Raw genomic sequence first — 18,498 nt, forward strand, 5'->3', positions numbered from 1 at the left:
CACTTCACCCGGCCACCCCAGTTTGGCCTTCTCCACCCTTGAATTGGGCTGGGAAAGGAGAAAAAGAGAGCCGCTCGGTGTGTAAGGCAGAGCCCACCGAGGGTGACGGGACCCAGGACCGGGTGAGGGCCTGAGGAAGCTGATGGGTGCGGTGGGGACCCAGAGCCTGCACGAGGCACCGCCCGGCTCCAGCTGGCCAACCATCCCAGCTCCAACACAGGCCCAGACCCTCCCACTCTTCAAAAGCCAGAAATGGGGACTTCCATGAAATCTGGTGTTTCAGTGCTGACTGGTTTTCTCTCTGCCTCTCCTTGCTGGAGTCATGTCTCACCCTGGACTTGCTCTAGAGCCCTTGAGACTTGTAGCCTCGGGGTTCCTCCCCAAGGTCAGAGACCAAAGGAGGCTGGGGACATGGGGTTGAGCTCCTTGAGAGTCCCAGGCCCGAACCTGGCCGCCTGAGGCCATCCCTTGGCAGGGATTGTGGCCAGGGTCCCCAAGCAGCAGCAGCGTCCAGAGAGATGACCGAGGGACAGCCCATGGCAGCTCTACTGGCTGCCGGCCTTCTGCCCAACAGGCCAGCCCCCTCTCTGAGCCTTGGGGGGCATCTGTGAGATGGGATGGGGGCCAGCTGCAAAGCTGTGAAGATTTAAGAGACCATGTAAAAGTGGTGTGAAGTAACGCACACCCTTGAGGGGTTACCATCGGTCCCCTCGGTTACCCACCACCCTCGTCATTCTTAACCGGGCTGTGGACTGGAGAGAGGAGGGCAGAGGGAGAGGGAGAGACAACAGGCAGAACAGACACAGCATTGGGCTTAGGGCTCCCCCCACCCTGCCCTCTGCCTGGCCTGCCCTCAGGGTGACCAGGGGACAGCAGGGGGCCCCTCTCGGGACACTGATGTCCACCTACGCCGGGCCTTGTTTGCATAAAGGGTTTAAATGCAAAAACAACAAAAAGCTTAAAAACCACTCCCTTAAGCTAAGGCCTAGGAGGATACAAGGTTTTAGACTCTATCCCAAGAGCAGAGTCTGAGGGGGAAGCAGGAGGACTCAGAATGAGGATGAGGGGACAAGAGCCCTGGGCAGGCGGCCCCGAGCACCCCCGCAGCTTCGGGGACCTGGCTCACCGTGCTTCCCACCCTCCCGTCTGGCTCCAGAACAAAGGAAGGACTTTCCCTGCAGAGGAGCAGAATGTGCGCTTCCAAGAATTGTGAGCAGCGAAAAGACAGGAAAGAAACCAACTGTTCTGGCAAATTGAGGAGCTGTTAGAAGAAATCATCACGTATCCTGCCGTGGAGTGCTTCAAAGCAGTTAGAGACTGAAGCAACTCTCTGTGTATCAACACGGAACAATCCCTAAGACACAGTATTACAACCGGGAAAAGCAGAGGCGTTGGCCCACGCCTGGCCGTCGTGGACACAGTCTCTGGGAGGAACGCGCGCCACAGCCAGGCCGGTAGGGGTGGAGCTGCACTATGGGGTGGGAGGGGAACAGTGGTTGCTGAAATGCCTTTTTGTGTTGTGGTTTTTTGCTGTATACACGTATCACCTGTTCACAAAATACATTTTACAGGAGCACAGTGGGGACAGATTCTCAGCAGAAGAACTTCCCAACCTGCCGACTTGCCGAGTAGGGGGCGGGGGCAGTGCTGGCTGTTCAGTAATGCAGGTTCTAATCCTTGGCAGACAAGGAAGCGGGGGCCCGAGGGGGGGGACGTCATTTGCCAAAGGACAAGCCAGGCCTTAAGACCAACTTTCCTGATTCCAAGCCCAAAGCCATTTCTGCCCTACAACCCCATGGCTCGGGGTCCTACCACACTTGTTGACTAAAATAGAAATGTAACTACTCTAAAGAACGGTATGGAGGTTCCTTAAAAAACTAAAAATAGAGCTACCATATGATCCAGCAGTCCCACTCCTGGGCATATGTCCGGAGAAAACTGTAATTCAAAAAGACACACGCACCCCAATGTTCACTGCAGCGTTATTCACAACAGCCAGGTCATGGAAGCAACCTAAATGTCTATCGACAGATGAATGGATAAAGAAGATGTGGCACATATATACAATGGAATTCTTTCCATAAAAAGAATGAAATAATGCCATTTGCAGCAACATGGATGGACCTAGAGATGATCATACTAAGTGAAGTCAGTCAGACAGAGAGGGACTTCCCTGCTGGTCCAGTGGTTAAGACTCCGCGCTTCCACTGCAGGGGGCACAGGTTCAATCCCTGGCTGGGGAACTAAGGTCCCACATGCCACATGCTACGGACCAAAAAAAAAAAAAAAAAAAAAAGAGAGAGAGAAAGACAAAGATCATATGATATCACTTATATGTGAAATCTAAAAAAACAAGATATAAGTGAACTTATTTACAAAACAGAAACACACTCACAGACTTTGAAAACAAACTTATGGTTACCAAAGGGGAAATGCGGGGTGCGGGTGGGGATAAATTAGGAGTTTGGTGTTAACGTATACACACATATATATATAATAGATAGTCAACAAGGACCTACTGTTATAGCACAGGGAACTCTACTCAATACTCTGTAATAACCTATATGGGAAAAGAATCTGAAAAAGAACGGCTATACGTCCGTATAACTGCATCACTTAGCTGTACACCTGAAACTAACACATTGTAAATCAACTATATTCCAATGTAAAAGAAATTAAATTAAAAACTAGTAACTTAGTCTTGGAAAAGCAGGCATGGTCAGGTCCCCCATGGAGAGAGGATGGGCCGAGGGAAGAGTGTCATCAGCGGGGCTGTCGTCACCCAGGTTTAACTTTCCCCGAGGATAACACAGTCATCCTTACCTGTCTCTATACTTACAACTTATTTCTGAGAAGAAAGAACACAAGTGTCCATGAACAGATGAGTGGACAAACCGAACGTGGTCCCTCCACACGATGAAACATTATCTGCCCGTGAAAAGGAAAGCGCTGACGCTGCTACAACCCGGATGAACCCTGAGACCGTTCTGCTAAGCGAAAAGAAGTGAGACACAAATGGGCGAGTGTTGCCCGATCCCACTTATATAAAACATCTAGGAGAGACAAATTAATAAAACTGGAAGCTAGATTAGCGGCTCCCGGGGCTGAGGGGAGAAGGGAATGGGGAGTTATTACTTAACAGGTACGGACTTTCTTTTCGGGATGATGAGAAAGTTCAGGAAATGGTTACAAATGGTGGAGGTTACACAACAACGTGAATGTACTTAACGCCACTGAATCGCGCACTTAAAATGATTAAAATGATAAATTCTATATTATGGGTTTTTACCACTATAAACGACTAACTTGAGAGATTCGCATGAGGCTAAGCGATTTCCCCGCAGCCCACACTACGGCTGGTCCTCCTCCGGGGGCCTCCCCAGAGGCACCCACGTTGCCTGGCCAGAGACTTGATGAGATCGGGGATTACTTTTTAATTTCCCCAAGTACATTCCCACTGAGTCTCCCCAGCCCCCCTTTCCCGGAAACAGGTCCAGGAATCGATCCAGCGGAGAACACGCCCAAGTCAGGCTCCTGTCAGCGGTTCCCAGGCCTGGTTCCTTCCGAGGGACCCGTCCTACTGGAGCCCCCTCCCAGCCACCTGCCCACCGGGAATCGGCCGAGTGACCCTGCTTCCTCGCTGCCCGAAGGCCCAGCCCTCGGCCCTGTCCCTGCTCGGGACGTGACTGGACCCGAGTCAGCAGGGGCGCCTGCTTCTGCACTGGCAGCTCCCAGTCGGTCTGGAACCTGCCCCCCTCACGGGCTCACGGGCCGGCCGAGTTGGGAGGCTGGAAATCGGCGCCTACAACGCAGACACGTGCCTACAGGGGCCTGTGGCTGCGAGCCCTTCACAGGCCGCCACCAGGAACGGCATGGGCACTAAACCCACACTGCGGGGAAAGGCGGCCCGATGAATAACTGGGTTTTCCACGTGAAGCCAACTTCTAGAAGTTCGTCAGTGGTTACCCTACCCCCATCCTGGCAGCAAAACCGGACTCCAGCCGGACGGGATGATGGAGGGACCGGGTCAAAGTGATCGGGTCGGGGCTGATGGCCCGGCCCCGGGCGCAGACACTGCCCAGCTGCAGAGACGAACCGGCCCCACACCCAGCGTCCCCCGTGGCTGACAGGCTAGCGGGGCAAGTAGGGTGAGGGGCGTCACAGAGGTGACATGCCTTGCTGAGACCAACGGCTCTGCCCAGCCCCCCGCCACCTGGCCCGCGCCAGCCTCGAGTGCCTCCCTGGCTCTGCCTGGGAGGGCACGGGAGGGGGACTGAGCCGGCAGCAGTGGGGACGGGAGGAGGGGAGGGGTGGCAGGGGGCAGAGGCGGGGCCGGGGAGTGTCTGAAGCGTGGCCCTCCCCGTGAACTGGGATCATGTCCACTGTGAGGCAGTGCTTAGGATTAAGAGGGGCAGGAAAATGGCCAGCACCAAACTTGCACAAAGCAGGTGAGTGAAGGCACAGAGGAGGCAGGTTAACGTGGGGCATGAGTGAGACGGCCCGTCACCCCTTCGTGGATTAGGACCTGGGGGCCGGGGGTCAGTAGTGCACCAGTGGTTCTAAAGAAAATCAATAACTCGAAAATGTTTATAACACGTGGAGAAACTGAGCTGGGAGAAGGGGGTGCTGCGCCCAAGGACAGTCCAGGCTGACCTGCCCGCCCTCTACCGGGCCCTGGTGTCGAGAACTCCTGGGCCTCTCCCTGCGAAGGATCCCTTCCCCGCAGGGCTCCACTCAGGCTACGCTGAGCAAGGTGCTAAGGGGAGAAGACGGCATTTCTCACCATTTCTACATCTTCTTCACCTGGCTGTTGGGAAGGGAGTGTGATTCTGAGATCTCACTGCCCCAGCCACATCCCGAAGGAACCCAGGACAGACAACCCGGGTGTCCTGGGCAGCGGAAGGGGGCTGGCTGGCACAGGGCAGCCTCAGCGACCACGCGTTACGACCCAGGCCTGGGAGGACCAGGAGAGCATCACCAGGTGAGCGGCTCAGCTGGCGGCCCTGATGGGTCACACTCACCCCCTCCTCCCTTCCTACAGCCAGCCGATGTCAGCGGCGGGGCTGCCACGGCCTCTTCTGGGCCTCTCGCCCCACGCCGTCCTCCGCACAGCAACCGACTGAGGTACTGTTAACACGGATCTACCGCTTCCCTCCCCACCAGCCTCGGAGGAAGTTGAAACCTTTTCGGGGGTATTGAGTCCTCCGTGGGCTGGTGATCATTCCTGCCCTGGCCACACGGTCTGTCCCTCCCTTTAGCTCCCAAAGTCCTGGGCTGGGCCCTCCTCGTCCAGTCCTTGGATGCCCCGGCTCTGCCCCACGCTAGTGGCCAATCAGTTCCTGCTCCTGAGCTCTGCCCTGAGGCAGCACCCTGCAGGCTGGCCCCGCGGACCTGCACGACACCCTCTTGGGCAGTTCGGTCACCTGCCCACAGCCACACACGCAGCTGCATGCAAGAGTCGGCACCTGCTCTAATCTTGAGTCCACCCGCCCCTCTAATCCAAAGCCATGGGCTTCTGCCCAACGAACTGCATCAGCCGCTCCCTGGCTCCAGTCCACCCAGGACAGCCTTGTAAAATACTGCCGGCGTAAGTCTTCCACTGCCCTCAGCAGAGACCAAAATGCCCTCTGAGGCCATGCACGCCCTCTCGTGCCAACACATTGCCCTCACTGCCCGAGCTCCAGGGCCCCCAGCCCCACCCAGACCCCACCGTGGCACCCTCCAGCTGCTCCCTGCCGGCCCATCCGCATGGCCAGCCCCCTAGGGAGCGTCACTCCCACCCAGTCCACGTCGGTTGGGTCAGGCTCTCCCAGGGGCCTAGTTATACACTTGTTTAAGGTATGTTTCCCCACTGCCCGCTCCCCACGGTCCCCTGGGCTCCGCGCTTGGTGCCCGGTGCACAGCGGGAGCTCAGTAAATACTTCTGAATGGGCGGACGGCCGCCTCACTTCAAGCCCGAGCTCTTAGAACCAACTAACCTTCCACTCTGCCAGGCTTTGAGCTCTCAGATGCAGGACTCCCCAGCTCACCCTGGACGGGGTGGCTTGTGGCGGGACCTTCAAGGTGTTAAAGGTGGGCCATTACAGCCCCTCGAGTGCAGTCCACGGGTCACGGCAGGAGGGGTGCCCACCTGTGTCAGAAGCTCAGATGCCCATGCTCGCCCTCGGGTGGAGGGAAGGAACGCGCTGGGCGGACGCGGGGGCGTTTTGGCTTCCTCAGGACAAGTCCCTCGGTCTCAGGCACGGCCCCTACGGTCGGGCTGTTCACGCAGGTCTAGGCATTCTCCCTGGGACGACGTCTGACCACGGAGGATGCCTTGCTACGTGGGGCCACCCTAGTGGGCAAAAGGTGCGGCGGGAGGGCAGCAGGAGTCAGGACAGGGGGGCGGTCCCTGCAGGCGAGCCGGGACGTGGCAGGACCCTGGGGCTGCAGTGACCAGGTGACCCCGGCGGCCGGCGCCGCGGCTGGGCCAGTCTGTGTGCCTGTGAAGTCTGGGCTCGGTAGCGCCTGGAAACTTCCCGCCCTGGCGCGCAGCGAGTCTGCACCCAGCCAGGCCCCTGGAGGCAGCCCCGCCCCCTGCGAGCTCGCCCCGCCCATTACGTAGCCCTCCTCCACCGCCTCGGTCCGCGAAGCCACGTGACGGACAAGGCCCCGCCGCTCGCGGACCACGCCCACGCTAGGCTCGCCCCGCCCCTCACCACACGTCTCCGCCTCCGTGATTGGCAGCTCCAGGCTGAGCCGCGGACCTGCCCCTGCGGGTGCTCGTCCACTCGAGGGCTGGGCCCGGGGTTGGCCCTCGTCTCCGGCCTCCAGGAGCTTCTTCCTGCGCTGCAGGGTCCTCGCACCGTCTCTTCCATGTGCCCGGCCGCCTGGTCGTCCACACCCACCCTGCCTGCTCCGGGCTCCACAAGCTGGTGCGCTGAGACGGGCCCTGGCCCTGGGCGATGGGGAGCCGCTGGGGGCTGGGCTGCACTTGCATTCGCCTTTAGTTAATTTTCACACCCTTTGCCGTTACCGGAAAACTTTTAAGTCTACTTAGAACAACTTCGGCACATGAGTCCACCTTTCCAATTTCATGATTTCGAAATAAAGATAGAGTACGCCATGAAAATTTAGCATGCCCCAAACTGAGATGCGCTGTCAGTGTAACATACATGCTACACTTAGCATGACTGGTATCAGTGATCAGTACTTGGTGATGATTATGATGGTGAGAAAACTGGAAATACTTCGTTAATAATAAGTTTACGTTGACTACTGGTTGAAATAACATCTGGGAAATAATGGGCAAAGTAAAGATATATTTTAAAAATTACTGTCACATGATTCTTTTTACTTTTTTAACGTGCTACTAGAAAAGTTTAAGTTACACTTGTGGCTCCTGTTGCATTTCTACTGGCAAGCACTGCTCTAGACACTCACAGTGCAGCAAGACACAGAGCACTCCCCCTGCCTGCTCTGAAACCACGTGGGAGTTTCAGGCCCAGTTCCCTTTTCCAGGACTCTCCCAGGAGCCTGCTGAGACCAGGTTCCCTTGAGGTCCCCCTGGTAGGATGAAGAGACCGAGGCTTGGCGGGGAGAGGAGACTTCCCGAGTCACTCACCCTGGGGGCAGCAGCCTCCCTCTTTGTTCCGTCCAGTGATGGAGTCCAAGCTTGCCTGGTGGACCAAGTGCGGATGGATCCTGGCTGAGACCCAAACGCCTTCACTGAAGGTGAAAGCTGCCTCCATACTTGGCCACGGACCTCGCATTACAAGCCAAGGCCATTAAAAGCTCCCTCGTGGCTGCAGGTGAGGCATTCTTTGCGGGGCCCAGGGGAGGTCCCGGAAAGCCTGAATTCCACCACTAGTCTCTGACTCCAGTCTGGTCTCTGGGAAGGAAGAGAGGCAGACTGAGAGGCAGAGGTGCGGGTACAGACACAGCTCCCTGGTGCACCCGCTCTGTGCCCCGTGAGTCTCGGCCTCTTCACCCCAAAATGGGGTACCGCTTGTGGGTTTGCTTTGAGGGGTCAGATAAGGCGTTGCAATCACAGGGACCAGGGCCTGCACAGAGCACACCTCAGCAGAGGCCAGCTACTCTTGTTTTCTGAAATTGCTTTAAAAACGGTAAGGCGCTACACACCCCTGGGTGATTGTCGTTCCGTACAAATGGCTCCAAGGTAGAGCACGTGGGGACCAGCCATTCATGCCACGCATGTACTGAGGTGGCAGACGGGCAGGGGGAGCACCGGGGCTGGGGTGGATTCTAGGGAAGTTAGGGAAGGTCAGACGTGGCTGTGGTCCAAACTCAGAACCTACTGCAACTCTGTTCATCTTTTGGAGCGTGGCTAAAATGACGATGGTGGTGGTGGTGGTGGTGGTGGTGGTGACGGCAAGCCCCATATATTTTATTTTATTTATTTTTAACTTTTCTTTTTTGGGGGGGTGCCATGCTGTGCGGCTTGAGGGATCTTACTTCCCCAACCAGGGATCGAACCTGGGCCCCAGCGGTGAAAGCGCAGGGTCCTAACCGCTGGACCTCCAAGGAATCCCCAAGCCCCATCTATTTTAAGTGGCTGTGGTCCGGGCATTGTGCTAAGCACTGTACCCACATTCAGTCCTCACGAGCCAAGTAGTTACCATCCCTTGTTACAGATGAGAAGACTGAGGCCCGGGGTGGTGCAGCCACCTGTGTGGAGTCACCCAACCGGATTCCACTTGGGCTGTTTGACTGCAGGTCCTGGCCTTTACCCATCCGGACCCCAGCTCTGCCTCACAAGCCGTACACCCCTAAACATTTCTGAGGACCCCTAGGGGCTTTTATCTATCAGTATTTGCCATATTAAAAATTAAAACTAAGGCTTTGGGCTTCCCTGTTGGTGCAGTGATCGAGAGTCCGCCTGCCAATGCAGGGGACACGGGTTCGTGCCCCCGTCCAGGAAGATCCCACATGCCGCGGAGCCTGCGCGTCCGGAGCCTGTGCTCCACAACGGGAGAGGCCACAACAGTGAGGCCCGCGTACCGCAAAAAAACAAACAAAAAAACCCCCAAAACTAAGGCTTTAAAAAATTTATGTATTAAATCATTAAAAATAACAATAATACATCCATATTTTATAAATGAAAACTAATTGTAGTTTCCAAGACAAAAAATTTTAGTGAGAAGAGTGGCATTCCTTACCTTTTTGCGTCACTTTAACGTCTGGTTGAATAGGAGACAGCTGGATTCTCACAGCCGCTCCACATCCAATCTGCTGTGACGAGTTGTTTTGGTCAAAGCATGTGAAGATAATCCGGCCTCACGTTGGGGTGTAACTGGAAAGGCGAGGAGCACTGAGGATGCTGGCTGAGACCAGGGCACAGCGACAGGTTGAGTGACAGCACCAGATTGCCAAGGTCTGTAAGGTTCAGCTGCAGCCTGATGAGAGACCCAATGTGGGGATGAGGAATTCTGCAGGAAAAGCAAATGGGAGACCGCGACGGTCCCCTCGATCGACCTCCAGGTCGAAAGTTTAGGTCAGCCCACAACTAGTGATGCTACTGTATGCAGACCCAGAACAGGCCCTGCTGGCAGAGATGAAGCCCACAGGCCTCTCAAGGAGCTGGTGGACGGACGGAACCAAGTCACTCCCAGTCAGGGACGGGGGCCACCTGGGTGGGCAGATAGGCTCTGGCTCAGCCCACATGCGTGGGCCAGCCAGCAGGGGCCTAGGTTTGAATTTCAGCTCAGCCACTTGCAGGGTGTGTGGCCCGAAGCAAGTGGCTCAACCTCTCGGGCCTCAGTCTTCTCATCCATGAAATGGGCGTTATCTGTAGCCATCCACATCCTAGGTGGCTGTGTGGATCAGATACAGAGGTACGTGTGAAGCTCTCAGGACTGTACCTGGCACGTGGTAAGCACACACACTTTGGCTGTTAATATTCAGCGCTTGGATCCCTTCTCCTGGTGGTCCTTCGTCACCAGAAGCTTGCTACCTCACCTCTGGACAGCTCATCCTGCAATGCGGCCTGGACCTCGCTCCGTCTAGAGGTGGGGCCCACGTCTCCTCCCCTGGAGGCTGGGTGGACCTTTGCAATGCCTCCGTCCCACAGGAGGGGCAGAAGTGGCACTGCAGGACTTCCAGGGCCGTCATGAGAGGGGCTATGCCCTGCCTGATCTCTGCTGCAGGGCCTTTACACCCGCAGTTCCTTCTGCTCTGGATTCTCTTCCCTGGCAGCTCCTTCTTGCCATGCAAGTCTCAGTTCACATGTCATTGCCTCCAAGAAGCCTCCCTGAACCCTCAGGTGTAAAGTGGCTCCCCCGGCACTCAACCCCATGGCCAGCTTTCATAGTCTTTATCTGAAATTCTCTCTCTCTCCACTAGAATGTGAGCTCGAGAGCAGGGGCCTCATCTGTCTTGTTCTCAACCTGGTGCATAGCGGGTCCTTAGCAGCCAGGTTCCCGGGGGGCACTCGGTAAATGCTGGTTGATCAAATGAATGAAGGCAGTCCCAGACCTCCAAGTTTCTCCAGGGTAAACACCCACAGACGAGGGGTCTAGCCCCTCTGCCATCTGGTCTCTCTCCCATCCAGGCATTTCAGCCAGGCGATATCCTCTTAGCGTTCCACACCTACATGCCAACCTGACATGGCTGGTGGAACCCTGTCAGAGAAGGGCTTTCACCTCCCTTCTCTATACTTTTACTAATGCAGCCTCATATGGACCAACCTTTGTGACCATGCTTTAATCAAGGCTCTTTGGGTTGGAAGAAACAGAAACCCACCCAGAGGCACTTTAAGAAAAAGAGGCAAATGTATAGGAAGGAATACAAGGCTACCTCATAAAAAAGTGGGCCTCACAAGAGACCAAACTGGAAACTATTAAAAACCACCTGAGGGACCTCCCTGGTGGTCCAGTGGGTAAGACTCCGTGCTCCCAACGCAGGGGGCCCGGGTTCAATCACTGGTGGGGGAACTAGATCCCACACGCATGCTGCAACCAAGAGTCCACATGCTGCAACTAAAGATCCCGTGTGCCACAACTAAGACCAGGCACAGCAAAAGTAAAACAAAAGAAACGACATCCGAGTTAGCGGCTGCCTGGCTGTCTGTCTCTGGGGCCACAGGGTCCCTTGCTCGCTCTGTCTCCACACACATGGTGGAAGGTGGCTGTCCTCCTCCATCTCACTTGCTGCTACCAGGGGAGACAGAAGGGGATTCTAACTCGAGGCCCAGGTCCCAGAAGAGGTTCTGATTGGCTCAGCCGCGCGGTGTTCGTGAGGGGTGTCACCCAGTGCTGCCTCGGCTGCCAAACTCCATCACTGCAGGTGGGTGGGCAGTTTTCTGAGAAGCAACTGGCCCCAGGGTTGAAACCACCCCAAAAGGCCTCCTCTCCAGGGGTGACATTAAAAATACTCCACAGTGGCACAGCCAGACGCTGCGCCAGGGCGTGGACAGTGGCCATAGCGGCGGGGCGGGTCCTGAGGCCCCTGCTGTGGGGCTGCCCCCTTCCTGCTGGCTGGCAGTGAAACTACAAAACTACAATGACGTATCACCTCACAGAGGTGAGAACAGCCATCGTTAAAAAGGTCTACATACAGGGGGCTTCCCTGGTGGTCCAGTGGTTAAGACTCCACGTTCCCAATGCAGGGGGCCCAGGTTCAATCCCTGATCAGGGAACTAGATCCGGCCTGCCGCAACTAAGAGTTTGCATGCCACAACTAAGAGTTTGCATGCCACAACTAAAAAAACAACATCCTACATGCCGCAACGAAGACCCGGTGTAGCCAAATAAATAAATGCTAAAAAAAAAAAAAAAAGTCTACAAGTAACAAATGCTGGAGAGGGTGTGGAGAAAAGGGAACCCTCCTGCACTGTTGGTGGGAATGTAAATGAGTTGCAGCCACTATGGAAAACAGTATGGAGGTTCCTCATAAAACTAAAAAGAGAGGTACCATATGATCCAGCAATCCCACTCCTGGGCCTATATCCAGACAGACTTTAATTCGAAAAGATACACGCACCCCTATGTTCACAGCAGCGCTATTCGCAATAGCCAACACACGGAAACAACCTAAATGTCCATCAACATATGAACAGATAAAGAAGATGTAGTTCATACAGACAGTGGAATATTAGCCATAAAAGTGAAATAATGCCATTTGCAGCAACATGGACGGACTTAGAGATTACATACTAAGTGAAGTAAGTCATAAAAAGAAAGACAAATATTATATGATATCACTGATGGGCAGAATCTAAAACAAAAATGATACAAATGAATTTATCTACAAAACAGAAACAGACTCACAGACACAGAACAAACTTGTGGTTGCTAAGGGGGAGTGGGAGCTGGAGAGGGTTGAATTGGGAGTCTGGAGTTAGCAGATTCAAACTATTATATATAGAATGGAGAAACAGCAAGGTCCAACTGCATAGCACAGGGAACTATATCCAATCTCCTGAGATAAATCATAATGGAAAAGAACATATAAAAAAAGAATATGGGGCTTCCCTGGTGGCGCATTGGTTGGGAGTCCGCCTGCCGATGCAGGGGACACGGGTTCGTGCCCCGGTCCGGGAAGATCCCACATGCCGCGGAGCGGCTGGGCCCGTGAGCCATGGCCGCTGAGCCTGCGCGTCCGGAGCCTGTGCTCCGCGACGGGAGAGGCCACAACAGTGAGAGGCCCGTGTACCGCAAAAAAAAAAAAAAAAAAAAAAAAAAAAAAAGAATATGCATGTGTATGTATAACTGAATCACTTTGCTGTTCCACAGACATTAACACAACATTGTAAACCAACTATACTTGAATAAAATTTAAAAAACACACTTATAACAAAAAACACGCTTTACTTGGTGGCTCAGAGTACACACACCAAAACAAAACTGTAACAAAATGTAGCCTTAAAAATGCTGGCCTCGGCCCACTAATAACTTGCTACTGGCTGCTAACAAAATATGGATCCAGTTGCTGTGCCCTTTATAACATGTGGGCAACGATGCTTCTCTACCAAACTGTCTCATCAGCCCCCAGCTTTCTCACTCTTGTCATTTTGCAAGCACCACCCCAACCGACGTTTCTGTTCCTTTAAATTTTACTTTTGTAAAAGGACGATTCATGCTCCTTACAGAAAACTTGGAAAAGATGGCAAAGTAAAACTCCCGTCTCAGCCCTCAACCCCTCCCAAAGACAACCCTTGTGATTTAGTTTCCTCCCAGACCTGTGGTCAGACTTCAGAACCGGGCTGACCGCATTTTTCTGTGATGGGAATTCCACAGACATTGAGCCTGCCAGATAACCCAGCTTCAGGCTTTAAGAACTTTCTTTCCAATTTGGCCATGTGAGAGCAACTTTTTCTTTCAAAATAACAGCCTGATTGAAACATAACCTTCACCCTTAAAGAAGTGCAACTCAGTGGTCTCGGTCCGTTCGCAGAACTGCCGAACACCTTCTTTCGAGGCGCATCCACCAGCCTCAGGGTCCTGGGCCGCACACTGGGCGCCAGGCCAGGCCCAGGACACGCCGAGACCCCCGCCCCCGCGGCCACGTGCGCAGCGCCCTCCTAGTCCGCGCAGCTGGGCGCCAGCTTCATTGCACCGTATCATTTTAAATTTCAGGTGGAAGCAGCGGAGCATGTTCCTCTTTGCCAAGACAGCACTGGCTCGACGGCCACCCGGAACCGTGCCGCCCGGGGCAGACCCATCCAGCACTCGGGAAACGGCACACGGACCACCAAACAACCGAGACCCTCGCTGTGGCGCATGCGCGGTAGGCGCAGCCCGAGAGGGCCAGCGCGCACGCGCCCGGGCCCGTCCATACTGCGCCAACCCCCTTGGCCAAGGCGCCGACGGTTCCGCCTACGGCCGGGGCGGGGCCAGGGCGCGGCGCGAAAATCAGCGGGAAAAGCGGCTCCACTTCCGCCTGTGGTCCTGCAGTCGTGGTCCCGCAGCCCCGGTGCCGCCGCTCCCGCCATGGCGCAGTGCCGCCTCACCGACTTCTTCGCGCGCCGCCGTCCTGCGCTCCGGGCCAAGCCGACGCGCACCAAGCCGGCCTGGCGCACCCCGAGTCCCGCCAAGCCCGCGCCCCGCGCCCCGGCCCCCGGCCCCGGCCCCGGCAGCAGCCGCAAGCGCGCCCGCTCGCCCGCCGAGCCCACGCGCGACGAGCCTGCACCGCCCGCGCGCAGGAGGCTGCGGCTGCCGGCCAACGCGGTGAGGGCGCGGAGGGGAGGAGGAAACTGAGGCCTGGGAGGGAGACAGACGGGAGGGAACCGGTGGAGCGGTGAGCCGGCCCGGGTGGGGCGGGGGCGGGGCTGCTGGAGAGACCTGCCCTGGAGGAGGGCACCGACCCGGGTGGAACCCAGGCCCCCCGCGGGAGGAGGGGCTAGGGCCAACTCACGCGCACCTGGCAGGCGGGGTCCCGTAACCTCGCGGGGCCTCCCTTCCACGGGACTTCCACTGACGGGGAGCGGAGGGCGGGGGGGGGGAGGGGTGCCTGATCTGACACACGCTGGGGGAGGGCCAGAGCCCAGCGGACTGGTAAACGCCAGGTTCGTCTGCAAGAGTGGGCGAGGGGTCAGGCCGTCTGCGAGATGGTGCACCCCGGAGTCTTGTGGTTTCATCACCTCTGGGGTCTTTCCCACCAGGTCTCTGGCCCTAGTTCCCCAGCTGCCGCTGGCTCCCCAGAGTACTCTTCTCCCCAAAGCAAGAAGACAAAGAAGGCCCCCCTCTCAGCCAGCCGGCGACCTTGCCTGGCAGCCCAGGAGGACGAGGACAAGGTGAGGCTGGACTGAGGGCAGGGGAGGTGGACTGGCCCGGGGTGACAGGCGGGCTGACAGCACTCTGTGTCCGCAGGTCCCTTCCAAAGTGACTCTCTCTGAGCTCGCGTCGTGCCTGCAGCGGGCACAGGAGCTGGGGGCACGGGTCCAGGAGCTGAAGGCAAGTGCACAGAAGAATGCCGGGGAACCCAGCGCGCCCGAGGACAAGGGGCACCCAGCCGGGCTGTGGTGAGTCTAGGGAGGGCGGCTGGGCACCCAGGAAGGGGTGGCTTGGTGGGAGGCCTGGCGGGGCCGGGCTGTGGTGGTTCGGGTCGGGGAGGGCCGCGTCCTCCAAGGGGTCGGCGCAGTGCAGTTGTGTCGGCCTCCGTCTGTGAGAGGGCCAGCTCCTGCGACTTGCAGACCACCTGGACAGCCAGCAGTTACCGGGACCTGCTGCCTGGCGCCGTGTCTGTCCTGCCAGGTCACGTAGTTATCATATGCCTCTTACAGACAAGGAAGCCAGGGCTGGGGACGGTCGGGGACCGCCCTGGGTGACAGCTGGGTTTGAGGCCAGGCTTTTGTCTCTGTCCCTGGTAGTGACCGGGAGACAGTGGGCGCGTAGGGGCTTTGTAAACTGGTGCGCAGTGCGCCCTGGGGGTCTTCCCCCACCGCTTTGCCTGCCTGCCTGCCGTTGGGTGCTGGAGGGGGTGGGTGTGGTGATTCTCTCAACGTCCGCGCTCCCTCCCTGGCAGTGGTGAGCAGATGCCTGCCTACCAGCGCTTCCACGCCCTGGCCCAGCCGGGGCCCCCGGGCCTTGTGCTGCCCTACAAGTACCAGGTGCTGGCCGAGATGTTCCGCAGCATGGACACCATCGTGGGCATGCTCTACAACCGCTCTGAGACTGTGACCTTCCCCAAGGTCAAGCAGGGCGTCCAGGACATGATGCACAAGTGAGCCGGGGGTGGGGGGTGAGGGCCTCGTCCTGCCCTTGGAGTCTGTGCGCCCTCCGACCCCAGCTCTCTGACCCCCCACACCCTTGTCCTGTAGGCGCTTTGAGGAGCGCAACGTGGGCCAGATCAAAACCGTGTACCCTGGCTCCTACCGCTTCCGCCAGGAGCACTACATCCCCACCTTCCAGGATGGCGTCAGGAGGTCTGATTACCAGCTTACCATCGAGCCACTGCTGGACCAGCGTGAGTGTGTTGGGCCTCGGGTTCTTGCCCAGGACGCCGCACAGTTTCAGCGTGGGTGTAAGGCCTCAGGCACCGGGCCTTGTCTGAGACCCATGGGGGTGGGCTGGGTGACTGGGTAGGCTCGGCCCTGGGGCTCAGGCCTGGACTCTCCCCACAGAGGCTGGCAGCGCGGCCCCCCGGCTCACGGCGGCGCACCTGTTGCAGCGGCGCCAGGTCTTCACCCAGAAGCTGGTAGCCCGAGTCCGGGAGCATCACAGGGTGAGCGGGTCCCCTGGCTCGGGGCCTCATGTTGTCCCTGCTGTCGCAGCCCCATCTGCCACCGCAGGAAGTGGGCTCCTCCCGAGGCTGAAGCCTAGAGTTCTCTTAACCACTCTCCACAGCTGTCTTCTACACGTGGGCAGGCGCCGGGCTAGGCGGGGACCCTGGCCCTGAGCAGACAAGCAGGGAGCTCGAGACTGGTAGCCTCTGGCCCCGGGAAGCTTGGGGAGAGTCCAGTGGGTGCTGCTGGCTGCTCTATGCTGTACCCTCAGCCCAGCTGAGCACCTGCGGCTCAGAGAAGTGAAGTAACTTGCCCGAGGTTGCCCAGCTGGGACAGGAACCCGGACAGCTCTTTACACCCACAGGCAGATGTGCCCAGGGTCAGCTGGTGCTCCCCCTTCTCACACAGGCCTTCCTGGCCTCCCTGAACCCCCCCATGGAGGTGCCTGAGGACCAGCTGACACGCTGGCACCCCCGCTTCAACGTGGACGAAGTGCCTGACGTCGAGCCAGCCGAGCTGCCCCAGCCGCCCACTGTGGAGAAGCTGGCCTCTGCCCAGGAGGTGCTGGCCCATGCCCGCAGCCTGATGTCACCCAGGGTAAGGCTGGTGCGGGGCGGCCTGACCCCCATGTTGGTGCCTGACAGGCTCCACCCTTGGCCGTGGGCCTCAGGGTAGCTGGACCTGCTCTCCCCGCAAGCGGAGCAGCGCCCACCAGCAGGCTCTGCCCCGGGGCGGTGAGCACAGGCCCTCGATGTGCCGGGGTGACCCTGGGCTGGACAAATGACTCTTGGGGGGTCCACACAGGTGGGGTGCGAGGAGCCTCCCCTGTGGCTGAACCGGGGGGAGGTGTCTCCTGACCTCTCCCCTCTGACCTGCTTCAGATGGAGAAGGCTCTGAGTGACCTGGCCCAGCGCACGGCCCAGCCTAGCAGCCCCCAGTCCCCCAGCCCGGCACTGCCAGCCACCCCGCCGGCCGCCTCGCCTGCCGCTCTGAAGGGGGTGTCCCAGGCCCTGCTGGAGCGGGTGAGTGGCGTCCCCGCGGGGTGGTGGTGAGGGGTGAGGCAGACGTCCCCTGACCGTCCATGCCCGCTGCAGGTCCGGGCCAAGGAGGCGCAGAGACAGCTGGCGCAGATGACGCGGCGCCCGGAGCAGGAGCTGCGGCTGCAGCGGCTCGAGCGGCTGCCCGAGCTGGCCCGCGTGCTGCGCGGCATCTTCGTGTCGGAGCGCAGGCCGGCGCTTACCATGGAGGTGGCCTGCGCCAGGATGGTGGGCAGCTACCGCGCAGCCATGAGCCCCGGTACGTGCAGGGCCCTCCCCAGGTCCCAGGTGAGGGCGGGCACCGTACCCTTGGGCTCACCTGAGGTTGTCTGGCCCCCTTGCCTCCTGCAGCCTTGAGGGGCTGTTCCCACCCTATCGACCCAATCCAGCCTTGTTTCCCCTGTGGTCCCTCCATCGGCCCCCAGGCCCCATTAGGACTTGCCTGTTGCCTCCAAGGTCTCTGGTCGCTCAGCTGCTGGGCGCCTCCCGTTGTGGGGTTTCCACGGGAGGGTTAGCTCCTTGGCAAGGCTGTGTGGTCACTGCTGGAGTCCTTCCCAGTCTTGTCCTGGGAGGCCTCATAGGGCCCTGGCCCCCAGCCTCACGTGCCCCCTCTCTCCGCAGGGGAGATGGAGAAGCACGTGCAGCTCCTCTCTGAGCTGCTGCCCAACTGGCTCAGCCTCCACCGCATCCGCGCTGACACCTACGTCAAGCTGGACAAGGCCGCTGACCTGGCAGGTGTCGTGGCACAGCTGGCCCGCCTTGCCCGTGCCGAGGCGGCGCTGTGAGCCCGGCGGACAGGTGCCAACACTGTCCGGCCGCCGGGCCTGTGTTTTACACACACTAGGAACACGACGCACTTTGCTTTCCCTGTCCCGAGTCCCCGTGAGGGTCAGGGCTGAGGCTGCTGAGCTCGAGGGCTTCTGGCCAGTGTGGTGGAGGCCCCCCTCGTACCCAGGGTGCAGGGAGGGTAGTGTGGCTGGCAGATAACCCTCCCAGGTGTCCACGTGGGATCCTGAGGTGGTCCTGGAGTATCTGGGTGGGCTGGGTGTCTCACAGGGCCCTCGTAAGAGGGAGGCAGGCACGTGCTGAATCTGAGATTGGGATGCCAGGAGCCGAGAGCCAGGGAACAGGCTCCCCCTGGAGCCCACAGGAGGAACCAGCCCTGCCTACCCACACCCTGGTTTTTGTACTTGGCGTCCAGAACTGTAAGATAAAGTTGTTTCAAATCAACACGCGTGCGTGATGAGTTACAGCGGCAGGGGAAGCCAGGGTGGGCTGCCCGTGTGTGTGCGTACGGCG

General features: G+C 58.2%; 1 protein-coding gene across 1 annotated transcript; it reads left to right on the top strand.

Annotated features, from left to right (window-relative positions):
* Positions 1–13,872: 13,872 nt before the first annotated feature.
* On the top strand, positions 13,873–18,427 carry CDT1 (chromatin licensing and DNA replication factor 1). The gene is made up of 10 exons (XM_032612019.1): positions 13,873–14,165; positions 14,600–14,731; positions 14,808–14,959; positions 15,463–15,660; positions 15,758–15,903; positions 16,061–16,161; positions 16,571–16,759; positions 17,044–17,184; positions 17,257–17,458; positions 17,821–18,427. The coding sequence occupies exons 1-10, from the start codon at positions 13,929–13,931 to the stop codon at positions 17,982–17,984; spliced, it is 1,662 nt and encodes a 553-aa protein (XP_032467910.1). The 5' UTR covers positions 13,873–13,928; the 3' UTR covers positions 17,985–18,427.
* The last annotated feature ends 71 nt before the right edge of the window (positions 18,428–18,498 follow it).

Source organism: Phocoena sinus, chromosome 19 (assembly GCF_008692025.1).
Source record: "Phocoena sinus isolate mPhoSin1 chromosome 19, mPhoSin1.pri, whole genome shotgun sequence".
NCBI classification, from domain to species: domain Eukaryota; kingdom Metazoa; phylum Chordata; class Mammalia; order Artiodactyla; family Phocoenidae; genus Phocoena; species Phocoena sinus.